The following is a 16,734-nucleotide window of genomic DNA, read 5'->3' as shown; positions in this document are numbered from 1 at the left end:
TCAGTAGAGTGGTATGTTCTAAATCCTGACTGCGAGAGGTGGAAATGGTGTCCTTCTTCTAGATGTTTTATCAGTTGGGCGTTTACTATCTTTTCCACTACCTTAGCGCAGAATGGTAGGAGCGATATGGGACGATAATTGTCCAGTTGGGTTATACTGAGATTGGCCTTTTTTTTAATAGGAATGACCTGAGCTGTTTTCCAATCTTGTGGTATGTGGCTCGTTTGAAATGATAGTTTGGCCATATGGCTTATGTGGTTTACCAGTAATTCAGCCTGGTTTTTGAAGATCTTAGGGCGAGCCACGTCATTGGGGGAGCCTGATTGTATGCTGCGGATGATTCTTAGCATTTCCGTGTTATCTGGCACAAACAATTGATTTAGGTGGCAGATGTCAGTGGATTCATCATTAGTGGCATGATTAGTAGTCATATCATCCATTTTCTTCGGAAAGGTTTTGTAGATATTCTCTACTTTTTGGGCGAAGAAATCTGCTATTGCTTCGCAAGTTTCTGTAGAATGAATATCTGGGGCTGTCGTCCTATCAGCTGAGGTGAGCTCTTTGTAAATGACACAGAGTTCTTTAGTGGAATTATCTGCTGATTCAATTCTTTTACTAAAGAAGTTTCTTTTGGCTATTCTAATCTTATTATGATAATTTTTTATACTAACTTTGTATTCAAGTTTGGCTATTTCGTCATATTTATTACGCCAGATACGCTCTAGCTTTTTGCATTTTGATTTGATAACTTTTAATTCAGTATCAAACCATTGTGCCGATTTAAGACGTCTTACAGGTGTTTTAGTGGTCCAAGGTGCAGTTGCATCAAGTGCTCTTGTAAGCCAGTTCTCATAGTCTGTCCATGCTTCCTCTATATTTTCTTTCAGAGGGGGGCAGTTTGTCTTAAGGGCAAGTTCTAGATCAGTTTGTTTAAGTTTCCTCCATTGTCTACGCTTAGATGTTATTTGCTTGGTATGTTGAGTTTGTTTATATTCTCCAGGGATAGTGAATTTAATCAAGAAATGACCTGACCATAATACCTGGATAGGGGGTTGAACCACCAATCCCTCCCAGTTCGCAAAGATCGGGTCAAGTAAGTGACCCGCCTTATGGGTAGGTTTTAGGGATTGTAATTTGAGTTTAAACATTTCTAAAGATGCAAGAAATCCTTGGGCATCATTATTGTTTTCGTCTTCAAGATGGAGATTTAGGTCTCCTAAGATAAGTAGTTTATTGTAGCGTAGAGCAGACTGGGTAATGGTCTCTGTCAGACTTTCGATAAAATTTGTGGCCCCTCCTAGATTAGGTAGCCATTAAAAGTTATATTGGGTCTATATTTGATTGCGAAAAAAGCGGCTTCGCTATCTTTGATCATAACCTTTTCCAAAGTGCATATTAGTTCGAGTTTATGAATGATGGCAATAACCCCACCTCTTTGTTTATCTCGATCAAATCTTAGTATGCCATAGCTGTTGGGTAGGGCCTCTAAAATAGCTGGGGTGGACTCTTCATCAAGCCACGTCTCAGTTAGAAAGAGGACTTCTGGTTGTTGTTCTGTTAGTATATCAAATATTTCAAATTTATGTTTTCGTAACGAACGACAATTAATCTGAAGCATTGTCAGAGGTTTCGTCTTATATATGTGATTATTGTTGCTTTTAGAATATTGAAGACAGGTCCTGCAACTTAGGGGCATCATTTCGGCCTTCCATGAGTGCTTACATATTTTCCTAATAGGTGGGCACAGGCTTTCTAGCTGCTCTTTAGAGTATGTAATCATTTTTGGGGAGTCTAGAGGGAATTGGGCACGGATTTGTGCCCCTGTCCCCGTTCGGTCACGGACGAGCACAGACGGGCTTGCCTCTGGCGCGCCCGCTGCGCGTACGGGAAGTGGTGTTCATTTTACAGTGTCTAGGCCCAAATCGCCCAGACACTTGAGCGCTGTCCTTGTCCTCTCCCAATATGGCGCCCGAAGTCTGCGCCCGAAGGGAAAATCGGCTTCCTGAGGTTTCGGAGGGCTCTAAAGGTAAGATACGGCAAGTGGCAGCCGTGTGGAGTGAATTTAAAATGGTGCTAAGCAATTTTAAGTGGATTGTAAATAGATACATTATTAAACAGTGGAGACAATAAGCACAAGCCCTTCAGGATTCCACAAGTGACAGGGAACGAGTCAGAGCGTACAACATCTGGCATCACACAACTCGCTATTCAACAAAAATGATGGAAAGTGGTCGCACGATATGGCTGCCACCAGCACATGTCAAACACCAGGAAGAGGAATCTCAGTCCCCTTTGATGTCTTGAAACTTGATCAAAATTAAAATATCCACATAATCTGTGAAAATCTGCAGTTGAACAGTTGCCGTTTACTCCTACTACTTTACTTTATGCAGAGGAGATGCAGGGGTGGAGTAGGTAAATTTATTCAGCGTAGAGCTTTGTGAGGGTGTATGATGTTGGCCATTGTAGGAATCTAATACAATAATGTGTTGCAAGGCTTTTTTTAATAAGCTATGGTGCCAAAATGTATCTAATTTATTTCACAAAGCATGCAAATTACATTTGACAGTGCTCAGTGTAGCAAGCAAAGAGAACATTTAAAATTTAGAATATTGCTTTTGGAAGCTGAAGCTTTAAGATAGTGACTGATACAATACCCATCCCATTAATTTATGACTAATGCACTATAATTGTCAGTTTGCTACCGTTAGGTAGGTACGGGAGTCACATTGTATGAGAGGCACCATTGGCACTCCAGATGCCTTCCAAACACTTTGCTTAATGAAGGCAGAGCATAACCAAGACATCTACCAACATTTAAAATGCATAATCTATACTAGCAATTTAACAAGCTCATACAGCGGGCAGTCAGCTGACTCCACTAAGCATAGTGGTCAAGATATCTTCAAATCTAAAACGTAACCTGTGATTTTAGGTTGCAATACTTTAAGCATGAGCCAGGGATCTCTGGTACGAAAGTACCTAGGATCAGCTGAGATTAGATAAGATTCGGAATAGTGTGATGAGCAGTACATGTCATAGATTGCCAAGTCAACCTGGATGTTTTTGTCTCTGCTGAATACAAGGTCAGAATTAAGGCCTTATAAACAGGATGATCCCTTCCAAAAGTATTCTAACCTACAGTGATCCCAAGATTACTGGACTTGGACTGGTTAAAGTCATTGGCTCTGGCATTAAAGTTTCCTAAAAATGTTAGGCGAATATAGTCTATTGCCATACGTGAAAATAGATCTGCAACTGAATCCATGAAATATAAAGAAAGGCAGTGTGGTTGGCAGATTCTCTAGAAAATGTCCATGCTAACAGATAAAAGAATAGGATGAAAGTCCTTGCAAGGCTATTAAACTTTGTCCTGCTGATCAGGTACTGCCCTCTCTGGTCTTTTAGCTGACCTTTCCTTCAGTTGAATCATGACCACTAGAGGAGCTCTCCAAGCAGAGTAACCACTACTGGTGTGGGTCCAAGATCCCCTCCCTAAAATAAGAGGCACATGATAGAAGGTATACCTGAGAGAGGGTCTACCTAGGTTAATGCGGAAAATCCTCTTAGGTGCTAAAAAGTGAGGAACTTCAGTTTACTCTGAATGAATGCCAAGGGTTGTCATGTATAGCATATGTATGTGATGTGAGCAGGTTTAAGAGTTAATGTGTTTGGTGCATTGTGTTTCATGTGAGGACATGATAGGCTTATAACAAGATGGAGGCTCTCCTTCAAGTTGTCTTTGAGCATCTAACAACCTGATTGTAACTTTTGGCTGTGAGCCTTGTAGTCCAGCAACTGCCACCTTTGCTCGGAAGACCTTGCTGAATACACTTCCCCGTAGCTCCTTGTGACCTTCCACTTGTTGTGCTTAAAGATTTCTGAAAACAGGAGGGAACCTGTTCAGGTGGTCTACACTAAATCTCTACAATGTTTAACGACCATTTGGTGAAACTATGGAGGATGAGCCCTGTTCTAGTTCAATGCAACTATAAATTCTTAGTTTGACATATTTTGTGTTTTACCAGAGCTTTTCGAGAGGCTCCCACGTACTGTATAAGAAATGTTTCTCAAGAACCAGTTCCTTTTATTCGCTCCGATTTGAGAAGAAAGTCTAATGTTCCAGGCAGGAAAGAGGTCTGCTCAGGACGTTGACATTGCTGCAAAACCCACCCTCCTAACAAGGCTGGGAATAAGCCAGAGAGACCCTAGAATCATTGTTGCTTTGCCCTGCTGGAACAAGCAGTTGCTGGGCTGCAAGGGTAGAGGATATGTACTGACATGACCTGACCTGGAGGGCAAGCACAAAGCACAGCTGACTGAGTTGTGTGGTAAGGGCAGATGAAGAAATGCGTATGCCTAAAGCTGCGAGGAACTTCACCCTTAGTTATAAACAACCTGACGATATTTGCTTCACCTGGTGGTCACAGATGTGTTACAATTATTGAAGGACTTTAACAGTTGGAGAACCCGCCCATGGCTACTCGCCCCGTTAACTGGTCAGTTGAGGTTTTACATTTGGAGCAGTTTCAATCCGTCAAGCATAAATATTCAATATATGAGTTGGGAATCCGAGAACACTTTTGAGTGGTGGGGTTTGTATTTTGGGGAGATGGGTCAACTGTCTTGGTCCAAGTAATTTGAACAAACACACATGCACCTGGGTCCACTGAGCAACATACATGTGGTATACTCTCTCACATTTTGTTTGTGGAGAAACAGATTCTATAGAAAAACAAATGAAATTCAAAGATATGTAGGGAATACCGAGGACTTGTGATCCCATAGGCTAACAATGTCCATAAACTACAAGCACACACACAATTAAGGAACTGTCCCAGTAAATGCTGTAAACACTTCGAGGACCTTTATCTTCCCAAGAAAGACCTATAATCTTGACTTTATTTGATGATCATCATTCTAACTTACCTATTTTATCTAACTGTAAAGACAGACATCAATTTCTTTAAAGATAATAGCTCTGACAGATCATGGAGTTTCTTACATGTGATTACTCGGTCAATCCTCATCAAGCTCTTAGGAAGTTAGGCCCACATGCATCTACAATGCCATTTACGAATCCTTATTAGCAAAAAAAAAAGGATTCGCTAATAAGGAATAGCAAAAGGCTATGCATGAAGAAACGCTAAAAAAATTGCGATTTCTTAATATTGCTTAATTGCGTGTCGCAATTAAGGAATACCTCCCCATTCATTCCTATGGGCCTAGAGGCCCATAGGAATGAATGGGAAGACATTGTCAATTTGCGAATCGCAATTAGCGAATCGCAAATTGAGAATGCAATTTCAAGGGTGCAGGGGTGTCCAAAGGACACCCTGTTGCACCCCTGAAATTGATCTGTGCACTTATGTTGCGAAAACACAAATGCCATTCGGGCAAGTGTGTGCGCAACATGAAACTTTGAAAAATGCACAAAGGTGTATTTTTCAAAGTTTTTGCAAATTACCATGAAGTTGAACTTCAAGGTAATTTGCTACTCCTATTAGCGAATTTGCTAATTTTTTTTACTTTGATGCATTGCATTTAAGGAATCTCAATTTGGGATTCCTTAAATGCAATCGCAATTTAAGGAATTTCAATTTAGAGATTCCTTAAATTGCGATTTTTGCATTTGGGATGATGCATCCCAAATGCAAAAAAACTGGTCGCAAAGGGGCAGATTCTGAGAATCTGCCAGTTTGCGACCGGTTTTTAGCTTGATGCATGTGGCTGTAAGACCCAAAAGCAACTAAGCTTTTGAGCTGAAAATGTAAGTCCTTAAAAGAAAATAGTTTTCTGATCAAAGTTAATTGGTTCGTGGGCTGTAAACAGTTGAGTGGTTAATTACAGAGATTACAAGTTATTGTTCAATACACCTATCCTCACTCCCGGACTCTGCTGTCATTAGGAAGATCAAGGAATTGTTTCCCATTTCTATGAAGAGACCTATTGGAGTTGTACACAGCACAAGTTTTTTTTAGGTAATTAGGACCATTACCATAAAAAAGCTTTACTGTAAATTGCTTTTATATGTGGTTTTAATGGTTTCGAATGTTACTCTGGTCTCTACTCAAAAGGGGTGAATAACATTCCAAACTTGCAAGAATTACCACAAATCGGGAAATGGGCCACTTCTGTAACTGCTGTCTTCTGTATTTCCTACAATTTAGATAGTTTGCATTTTATGGTGCAAATAAGGAAGGAATTACAGTGGTCCAGTTTGTCCCCCACCATAGCCTGTACACGTTTGGGCCCTATAATCTTCAACGAGAAGCGGCCTTAGTAGACAAACAATTTTAGCCGGTAGTGAGATGCAGCTATTTTTATGTTGGTTTGGCCCTCATCCGAATAGTCGTTTTGTTGACAGTGAATAAATTATATGTAGCTCGCATTTTATTAAGCATTCGATAAGAAACTAGATTCCATGTCAGGCTACTTTATTCAAGTTGAAAACCTAGAACCATCTCCTGGAATTAGGTTTTACTACTCAACTAATGCACATAGAAGAGTAGAGATGACAAAGGGAGTAACTTGGTTATCCATTTACACTGCAAGAGTACCCAAGGCCCTGGCACCAGTCATTCTGACAGTGTTTCCTAGTAACCTGTGACAGCCCAAAGATCCAAATAAAAGCCTGACAATAGGCGAGCTCTGGCAGGGTTTTGCAAGAGGCAATTCATTCTTGCTGATTATCTTAACCACGAGTAACGTTTTCACACAAATAAAAATATTGTCACTGTTGTCGTAAGAAGCACTGCTGGCACTTTCATTAGCTTGGAGAAGTCATTGCAGTTATGTCGGGAGTACCAGATACTGCATTTTGCATGATGCTGTTTCTATTCACTCTGTGGTTCTGCTAAGCTTGTAACTTATTTACCCTTATTTTAACATTTTTAAATATTGGAGAATATACTAGTACCCACTTCATTGGGTGTGAGACCAAACTTCAGATACATAAAATGAACATAAAATGCAGAGACAACCTCAGAAAATAACACTTGAGCCTTGTGTGCAAAAACCACATTTCCTATGCCGATATCGATCTAGTGCTAAATGATTTTTATAAAATAATCAAGAATGACTCCTATTTTAGAACCGTTCTTCACGTTCAACACAAAAGTCCCCAAGATTAACAATCAATTAACATACAAAAAGTGATTTCCAGATGAGGAAATAGATGGCGCAAAAACACTTTATAAATATTTCAAAAACAACATAGGTAGTATCAGTTTTCTTCAAGTAATGATGAAGCGAGATTTAGAAATGTTTTTCATTTCAACTCGTGAAGTCACACTTCCATAAATAAAAATAATAAGATTAACAATTGTGCTGTATGTGTATTAATCCAACCTAGTTTTAAGTTACAATACACGTGAATACATATGGGGTATTAACATGTGTGCTCATAATTGTGCATTATGCTGCATTTCCTTGTTCGTGAAAATAATAAATTAATCGTGTCTATTATTATGTCAAAAATTAACCGCAGCTGTTTTAGAATAAAATGGCATGTGCTTATATTGCTTCCCTGTCTTTGTGGTGTCACTCTATTCTCTATAGGTGCATAAAGAACCATGCTGGATTAAATGAAGAATGGTAGATATAAAATGCTGCTTTATTTGTGCATTTCAGCTAGGTAACTTAGACTAATGGGTTAATAATTAGCATTGGAGGGTGGCAACAGAACAAACTATATTACTCGCATTAATTATTCTTTTGTGTTTGTTTATATAATAGTTAACAAAAAAGGTTTTGGGCCTAGTGAATTTCCGTGCTTGCAAAAATCTGCTTGGAGCCAGAGCGAGTCCATATTGGCAGCATTTTCCTCCTGTCCTGATGTAAATTTGTCGTGCTGAGCTGACTGTCTCTTGGTTGAACAAGGCCAAGGCCAAGAACCGGCAAAGAGGTTTGAAACAAACCATGACATCCGAGGAAGCCAAAAACTTTAATTGTAGCAATTGTTGCGAATTGGAGGAAGCTGCGTTGTTCGAAAGCTAAAGACAATGGTCTCTAAGAACGTGACGGAACTGTGATTCTAAAATTGTGGTGACACGTCGCCTGTCACATTTGGACCAATAGGACTCCGATTTCAGCAGAGAAAATTACATTTTCTTATATTAGTTTAGCGTAGAAAGGTATAAAAACTCTTACCCTGTGGAGAGTTATGCTTCTCCTTACAGACCTTTTGATGAGGGCGTTATGCTGTTGGACTTCTCTTGGAACACGTAAGATCCCTCAAAGACTTTACTCTTTAATTCTTCTTTATAGTAAGCATTAGTTAAGGATTTAGATTTGAAAAATACTAAACTGATCAATTTTAATTTTATTCAAATAATTTGATTCATAATAAAATTGTCATAACCATTTGCAAATGATTCAAATAAAATTGTTTTAATAAAAATTTCTAATATAATTTCCAAATGAGTAGCTAATAAAAATCTTACTTTGGAAACAAGCTGGTCTTGTCATTTCATAAGTTTAGGTTACCTTTAGCTAGATTTATCGCCACAGTGGCTTAATTAGTTTGTAGGGTTTGTAAAGTGTGATGAATTCATTTACCGCGGTTGTATATAAATGTATATAATTTGTGAATAGGTTAATTAAGCCACATGGTCCAGTTGGTCAAAATATGTCATGTTGGATTTATGGGTCTTGTGATTGATTTGTAAATTATAGCGTATATTGTGGAGTTGGGTAGCGTAGTTTATGACATATTTCCTATAGCCCGCTGGATCAATTTCCTGGTAGCAGAGGATGGTTGCTATGGTAACCGACATGGTAATTTCATAGGATCGATAACTAACATATGTTGAGTTTGTTCACTTTGTTACATGTAGTCGAAAGGATTTTTCCTGCAGTGTGAAAAATCCTAGTTGTACCGGTACAGAGTAGTGTGGCCAGCGTGAAGTCACAAGTCACACAGTGCATTTGATCTGTTTCAGAATAGTGGTATCGTCGTGTATCACTAGTGTTGTCGTCGTGCAACACGCGTTAGGGATATAGGTGTGTTAGATAGAATGTATGCATAGTGAGGATTGTCTATGAAATCGAAGCTTTGAGTATAGGGACAATGTGCCCGTTCTAGGACCCTCGCATGGTGCAGAATTCCTCAAGGGTATACAGAGAGTCCTTCTATCTTTAATGAGTTGTTGAAAAGATCTTTGGAGGATTTAAATCTACCTGGCAGATCGACATTAGTGCAGTATATTGACGATCTGTTAATTGCAGCAAAAACCAGAGATAATTGTGTGACAGACACGATTATACTTTTGAATAAATTGGCAGATGAAGGACATAAGGTGTCTCCTGCAAAGCTGCAGTTTTGTAAACAAGAAGTAAAATACCTTGGTCATAGAATTGCAAAGGGAATGAGACAGGTGACAATTGAGAGAATAAAAATGATTCAGGGAATGCAACCTCCAAAAACACAATACAGGTGAGAATGTTCTTGGGAATGGTTGGTTACTGTCGTCAATGGATTAGTGGATTTTTGGTAATTGCGAAGCCACTCCAGAGATTGACAAAATCAGATATAAAAGATCCAATTGTACTTACTGACATTGAGTTGGAAGCTTTTGAAAAATTAAAAAGAAGCCTGTGTGAAGCTCCAGCTCTGGGCATGCCAGATTACGAAAAAGGATTTGAACTGTATTGCAGTGAAAGGGAAGGATGTGCCTTATCTGTGTTATTACAGAGACATGGAAACATGAGAAAACCTATTGCCTACTTCTCAGCAGTTCTTGATCCAGTTGCAAAAGCCTTACCAGGTTGCTTAAAAGCAGTTGCAGCAACAAGTGTTAGCCTTGAACAGAGTGAAGGAATCATAATGGGATTTCCTGTAAAAGTCTATGTTCCCCATTCAGTTGAAATTCTTCTCACAAGAAGTAAAACTCAGCACCTGACAAGCAACAGGTTGACAAAGTACGAGAAAATAATTCTAGGATCAGACAATGTGTCAATAGCAAGGTGTGTAAATTTAAATCCTTCCACTTTGTTACCTGACACTGAAAATATTGATGAAAATGACGTGGAGCATGAGTGTTTGGATATCATGGAATACTGCTTGAATCAGATCACGTCTTCTTTGTGGATGGTTCTTGTTTAAGATCAGAAGGAGGTGTTTTGAGAGCAGCATATTCGGTCTGCACAGTAGCAGATGTTGAAGAAGCTTCATGTCTTGAAGGAATGCGTTCAGCACAAGTGGCTGAATTAATTGCTTTGATTCGTGCTTGTGAAATAGCAAAAGATTTGTGAGTTACCATAATTACAGATAGCCAGTATGGGTACGGAGTTGTGCATGATTATGGACAACTTTGGTCTCAGAGAGGCTATATGACATCAGCAGGCTCACCAATCAAAAATGCAGAATTCATTAAAAGATTAATTGATGGCATACAGTTGCCAAAAGAAATCACTGTAGTAAAGTGTGCAGCTCACAGAAAAGGTGAAGATTTTATCACCAAAGGCAATGCGTATGAAGTCGCAAAGTATTGCGCAAGGAATAATTATGCACTCAATCGGGGGAAAAACAAAGATTATGGTTCAAATTCGCTGATGCTAACATCTGTTGTTGAGACATGGCAGGAAATTAGGGATTCGCAAAATGAAGCTGATGATGAAGAGAAAGACACATGGTTGAAAGCAGAATGTAGGCCACGAGATGAGGATGGAGTTTGGACTTACAAAGATGGCAGAGTAGTTTTACCAAATTGCATGATTGCTGACATGGCCAGAATGTATCATGGTCCTGGTCATATTGGAAGAGATTCTATGATTAGGCTTTTTAAAGAGACCTGGTTTAATACCAAGTTTAGAACGATTGCAGAGTCTCTTTGCCAAAGATGTTTGACTTGCCAACAAATGAACCCAAACAGGAAATCAGTTGTGGGAACAGGAATCATAGGTCGAGAGGGTGGTCCTTTCACCAGACTTCAGATGGATTTCATTGAAATGCCCATACACAACTGTTTGAAATATGTTTTGGTGATTGTATGTTTGTTTTCAAGATGGGTAGAAGCTTTTCCAACACGTCATTGTGATTCAATTACAGTAGCAAAGTTGCTTCTTCGAGAAATAATACCAAGGTACGGTTTCCCAGTCACTATTGAATGTGATGGAGGGGGACATTTTGATAACAAATTGATGAAATTGATCTGTGAAGCATTACACATTGAGCAGAAAATACATTGTGCATACAGACCAGAGGCATCTGGGGTAGTTGAACAGATTAATGGAACTATCAAAAATAGGGTTGGAAAAATGTGTTTGGATACAGGGATAAAGTGGACAGATGCTCTTCCACTTGTTCTGATGACTTTAAGAAGTACACCGGAAAAAAAGACAGGTCTGGGTCCTCACGAAATCCTTATGGGCAGAGTCATGAGACAAGCTTTTGTACCAGTAGGAAGACTGTTAAGCATTAATGACAGTGCGATTTTGGAATATTGCAAACGGCTATCTGACGTAGTGACTTCTGTGTCTAATCAGGTGGGAACTGAAATACAATCAAAGGACAAAGTGCAGACACATGATCTGAGACCTGGGGACTAGGTCAGAACGAAAGTTCATCGAAGAAGGAACTGCTTGGTACTGAGATGGCAGAAACCAAGACAGGTGATTCTTGTAACAACGAATGCAGTGAAGTGTAAAGGATTGAAAAGGTGGATACATCCAAGTCATACTATTCCAATACCTACACCTGAAAATTCTGATGAAGAAAGTGATACAACAGATGATTCAGATTCTGAGGAAGAAATAGAAAGAAATCCAGATACTGAAGATCGACAGAGGGGTCGACATCTGGAAAAACCATCTGTGAATGGAGATTTGATTAGAAAAGACTTGAATATTATTGAAATAGATTCTGAAGACGAAAATAATCTGCTAGAGAAAGAATCGGTGGAAGTAGCAGATAAGGAAAAAGGTGAAGTAAAAGAATCAGATCAAGATACAAGAAAAGAAAAAGAAACAACAGAAAAATCTGAACAAGTTCAGAAGCAAGACCAGGAGAGTATCGAAAGGCAGAAAACAAGCTCTGAAAGCAGGAACAAGAAGTCCGGATCTGGGAAGTTAAAGGTGATTGAAGATTTGGAGAAAGACGAATTACCGAGTACCAGTGATGGGAAAAGGAGTGCTGTTCCTAACGGAGTGAGACTGCCGATTAGAAAAGATCCTTGTATAACAATTGAAATTTCTAACAGCGACTCTGGAGAGAGTGATGAAGAATGTCAGAGGGAAAGAGTGAAGAAAAGATCGTGGAAAACAGAATGTAATGTGTCTGAGCCAAAAAGGAAAATCTTGAGAAAAGAAGAGACCTGGCCAACTGAAAACGGAAGATTAAGAGTGAGGTTGGTAAAGAGGCCGAAAGAGCAGGTGAATGAGATAACGAGTCAGGAAGATCCTGAAAGAAAGGCGGAGAAAGGAAAGAAAATAGAAGTAATTTCTAGAAAGACAAAGAGAGTTTTAAAACCGAATCAAAAATACAAGTCTCCTGAATGGGCTTATTTAATAATCCCACCTGTAATTGAGATAAATAGTAGCAGTAAGGAAGAAATTGAGGACAATAGTGACAACGATTGAAGTACTAACTTGTTAGAATTAAGGTTTAAGTTTAGGTTTTTGATTTTGGCACAAGGCTGAAGAAATTGTGTTAGGTGACAATGTCGAAGAAACTGTATTTAGTTGGAGACTAACTTGTGACGAAAGGTCGAAGAAAGATTGTTAGAGGGTTTTAAAAAAAAAAGAAAAACATTTTTTTTAAAAGGGGGGTGTTTTAAATTTTAGGTATATTTAAAAAATGTTTTCTCTTTTTGCAAATATGGCTTTGAAAAAAACAAATAAAAAAAAATAAAAAATAAACGCCTTTTGTTATGACGCGTGGTACTTCAAAATGTTCCATTTTCAAGAAATGCTGTAAGATGACTCTGGTATGTGTGCTCATATTAATTCTGCTCTGGTTAGTTTTAGCTGTTATCTTTCCTTTCAGGATCGATAAAGAGAGATACAAGGTCAATATGACAAGCAAAGCTTCAGTTAGTCAAGACAAACATAGTGCAACACACAAAGCTAACAAGGTTATTGATCACAGACCAGATATTCATCAGGATAGATCTGTTGGTGATTTTTCAAGCAATACATTTTCGAGGCTTTTGGGAGAATATGTTAAGGTCATGAGTGTCAAAGATTGCTATATCTGCGTGAAGTTGCCTGCTTCTGTTTCTGAGGGAGTGACATACAATATGCTTCCTCTTACTTATGGCATAACCTGCAGTGTGATAACTAGCTTATTCTACCAAACTGGTCGTTTGGAGTATTATTATTCCAACTATGACGAGATTTTTGCTAATCTGAAAATAGAGAATGCTTTAAATAAACATAAAAGAGCTAAACAGATGAGGGAATTCTTTTTAGTTACTAACGAACTTACTTATGAGTACGCCTACAGAAATAATTTAACTTGCAAATTGAGAACTGAGGAAAAGACTTTCCTGAACCTAGTTGAGGAGAGAAGAGCGATTTATAAAAGAAACGAGATGGTCAAACAGACCAAATCGAAGTTCTGGCAAAAGGAGGATGAAAAGCTAAATGGCAAATCTTTTGATAATGTTGCAATTCACATAGACAAACCAATTAGTGGCAAGCTTTGCATTAGGAGAGATAATACTTTATTTGATAATTACTTTGTAGGAGCTAGCAATTGTGAGGACACTTACCAAATCATGGGAGGTTGGGGATTCAAAGGTGGCAAAGATCCAATTTTTCCTGGGATCTATTTTTTTTGTGGAGATAAAGCTTATTATAATCTCCCGGACCATTGGTATGGGACATGTTTTGTTGGTCTTGTTTTTCCAAAGATTTTTCATATTGATAGAAATGCAGAAGGTTCTTTTGAAATCAGTAATCATTTAAACAGGTTTAAAAGAGAAGTTTTTCAGAAATTTTGGGAGACATCTTTGAAGCAGTGATACCTTTAAGTAGGTATAACCCTGAATGCAGGAAGAATTAGAAAATTATCCACAATTGTTGACAGATTGTCCACTGACACAGCGGGTGGTTTCCAGTTAGTGGATGTAGAGGTCATTGCGGTTAGATCGATGGTGATGCAAAATCGCTTTGCCCTGGACATACTCCTAGCAAAAGAGGGAGGAGTCTGTGGTATTTTACATGTACAGCATTGCTGTACTTACATGCCTGATGAAAGTAAGAATATTGAAATGTACATTAGAAACATTACAGAGATGCACTCAGAAATAGTCCCCTTAGAAGAGGATGATTTTTCAGAACGTCTTTCAAAAAGATTCCAAGCTATTAAAACCTGGTTTCAAGAAATAGGTGGTTCAGTTCTTGGCAAGATTTTAACACCTTTATTTGTGATAATTTTTGTGATAATTTTGACAAAGATCAGTTGCATGTTACACAAGAGAAAGAAACACATGAGGGAAAAGAAGAGAATTTATAAAATCAAGAAGGAGCAAGAGAGGGAGGTAGAGCTTGAGGAGTTACGCAAAGCTCAATATGATAGTTGCAAGGATTTTGCTGAAAAAAGTCTTTAGAAAATACTAACAGAGCGAAATTGAACCATTTTCATTTAAGATAAAATTTTGCTAAATTTTTGGGTGTGGTGATTTGGTAATCACCAGATGAGGGAGTTGATGGAGCGAGATTTAGAAATGTTTTTCATTTCAACTCGTGAAGTCACACTTCCATAAATAAAAATAATAAGATTAACAATTATGCTGTATGTGTATTAATCCAACCTAGTTTTAAGTTACAATACACGTGAATACATATGGGGTATTAACATGTGTGCTCATAATTGTGCATTATGCAGCATTTCCTTGTTCGTGAAAATAATAAATAAATCTTGTCTATTGTTATGTCAAAAATTAACCGCAGCTGTTTTAGAATAAAATGGCATGTGCTTATACTGCTTCCCTGTCTTTGTGGTGTCACTCTATTCTCTATAGGTGCATAAAGAACCATGCTGGATTAAATGAAGAATGGTAGATATAAAATGCTGCTTTATTTGTGCATTTCAGCTAGGTAATTTAGACTAATGGGTTAATAATTAGCATTGGAGGGTGGCAACAGAACAAACTATATTACTCGCATTAATTATTCTTTTGTGTTTGTTTATATAATAGTTAACGAAAAAGGTTTTGGGCCTAGTGAATTTCCGTGCTTGCAAAAATCTGCTTGGAGCCAGAGCGAGTCCATATTGGCAGCATTTTCCTCCTGTCCTGATGTAAATTTGTCGTGCTGAGCTGACTGTCTCTTGGTTGAACAAGGCCAAGAACCGGCAAAGAGGTTTGAAACAAACCATGACATCCGAGGAAGCCAAAAACTTTAATTGTAGCAATTGTTGCGAATTGGAGGAAGCTGCGTTGTTCGAAAGCTAAAGACAATGGTCTCTAAGAACGTGACGGAACTGTGATTCTAAAATTGTGGTGACACGTCGCCTGTCACTTTTGGACCAATGGGACTCCGATTTCAGCAGAGAAAATTACATTTTCTTAGATTAGTTTAGCGTAGAAAGGTATAAAAACTCTTACCCTGTGGGAGAGTTATGCTTCTCCTTACAGACCTTTTGATGAGGGCGTTATGCTTTTGGACTTCTCTTGGAACACGTAAGATCCCTCAAAGACTTTACTCTTTAATTCTTCTTTATAGTTAGCATTAGTTAAGGATGTAGGTTTGAAAAATACTAAACTGATAAATTTTCATTTTATTAAAATAATTTGATTCATAATAAAATTGTCATAACCATTTGCAAATGATTCAAATAAAATTGTTTTAATAAAAATTTCTAATATAATTTCCAAATGAGTAGCTAATAAAAATCTTACTTTGGAAACAAGCTGGTCTTGTCATTTCATAAGTTTAGGTTACCTTTAGCTAGATTTATCGCCACAGTGGCTTAATTAGTTTGTAGGGTTTGTAAAGTGTGATGAATTCATTTACCGTGGTTGTATATAAATGTATATAATTTGTGAATAGGTTAATTAAGCCACATGGTCCAGTTGGTCAAAATATGTCATGTTGGATTCATGGGTCTTGTGATTGATTTGTAAATTATAGCGTATATTGTGGAGTTGGGTAGCGTAGTTTATGACATATTTCCTATAGCCCGCTGGATCAGTAACAAGGTAAACCTTCCAAAAAAAAGTTTTAAAACTTTTTAACGAAAATCTGTATGCAAGTAGGCTTTAGAACTCTTAATTGAATAGTCAAATAATTTCACTATCCTCCCAACGTATAAATACATGAAAGGAAAATAGTCGTGTAGAGCAGTAGAGCCTAGAAATCAGGGTCAATAAGTCAATTATTAGCTGGTTTGGAATAAAGGCACACACCTGAAAACAATATTTTACATGAGAATTGGCTTAAAGTCTGACCTGATGATGTTGGACTCGATTTATATTGGCAGTAAAGTTGTGGTACAGGTGGAACTTGTCAACATCTTTAACAGGTCCGTCTTTTGATGTCAATTTAGCCAGGGCTGACTGGAGAGTAATGTAATTATGCTGGCATCTAAACACAAGCAAACGCAATATGTTAGCAGCACGTAAATAACTTGAAATAACAATAATAGAGATGTTCAGTTTATTAAATGAAAACATAAGGTGACGGTGTTAATTTGTTGTTTGTTTAAAATATATATATCACCGCACGTGACTCGTCACCCACCTATGAGAAAAGCTAGGATGATGTAAACGTATACCATAAACAAATGGA

The 16,734-nt window shown here is 38.1% G+C and overlaps 1 protein-coding gene across 1 annotated transcript in view; it reads right to left on the bottom strand.

The window, feature by feature from the left end:
• Positions 1–16,734, bottom strand: part of SRBD1 (S1 RNA binding domain 1) — a 781,048-nt gene that overhangs the window by 463,448 nt on the left and 300,866 nt on the right. Inside the window, exon 10 of the mRNA XM_078649673.1 lies at positions 16,395–16,530. Within this exon, the coding sequence (XP_078505799.1) occupies positions 16,395–16,530 (136 nt within the window). The remainder of the gene's footprint in view (positions 1–16,394; positions 16,531–16,734) is intronic.

This window comes from Lissotriton helveticus, chromosome 6, assembly GCF_964261635.1.
Source record: "Lissotriton helveticus chromosome 6, aLisHel1.1, whole genome shotgun sequence".
Taxonomy (NCBI): Eukaryota; Metazoa; Chordata; class Amphibia; order Caudata; family Salamandridae; genus Lissotriton; species Lissotriton helveticus.
Note: the sequence above shows the minus strand (reverse complement) of the source record. Positions and strands in the feature narration are given on the sequence as shown.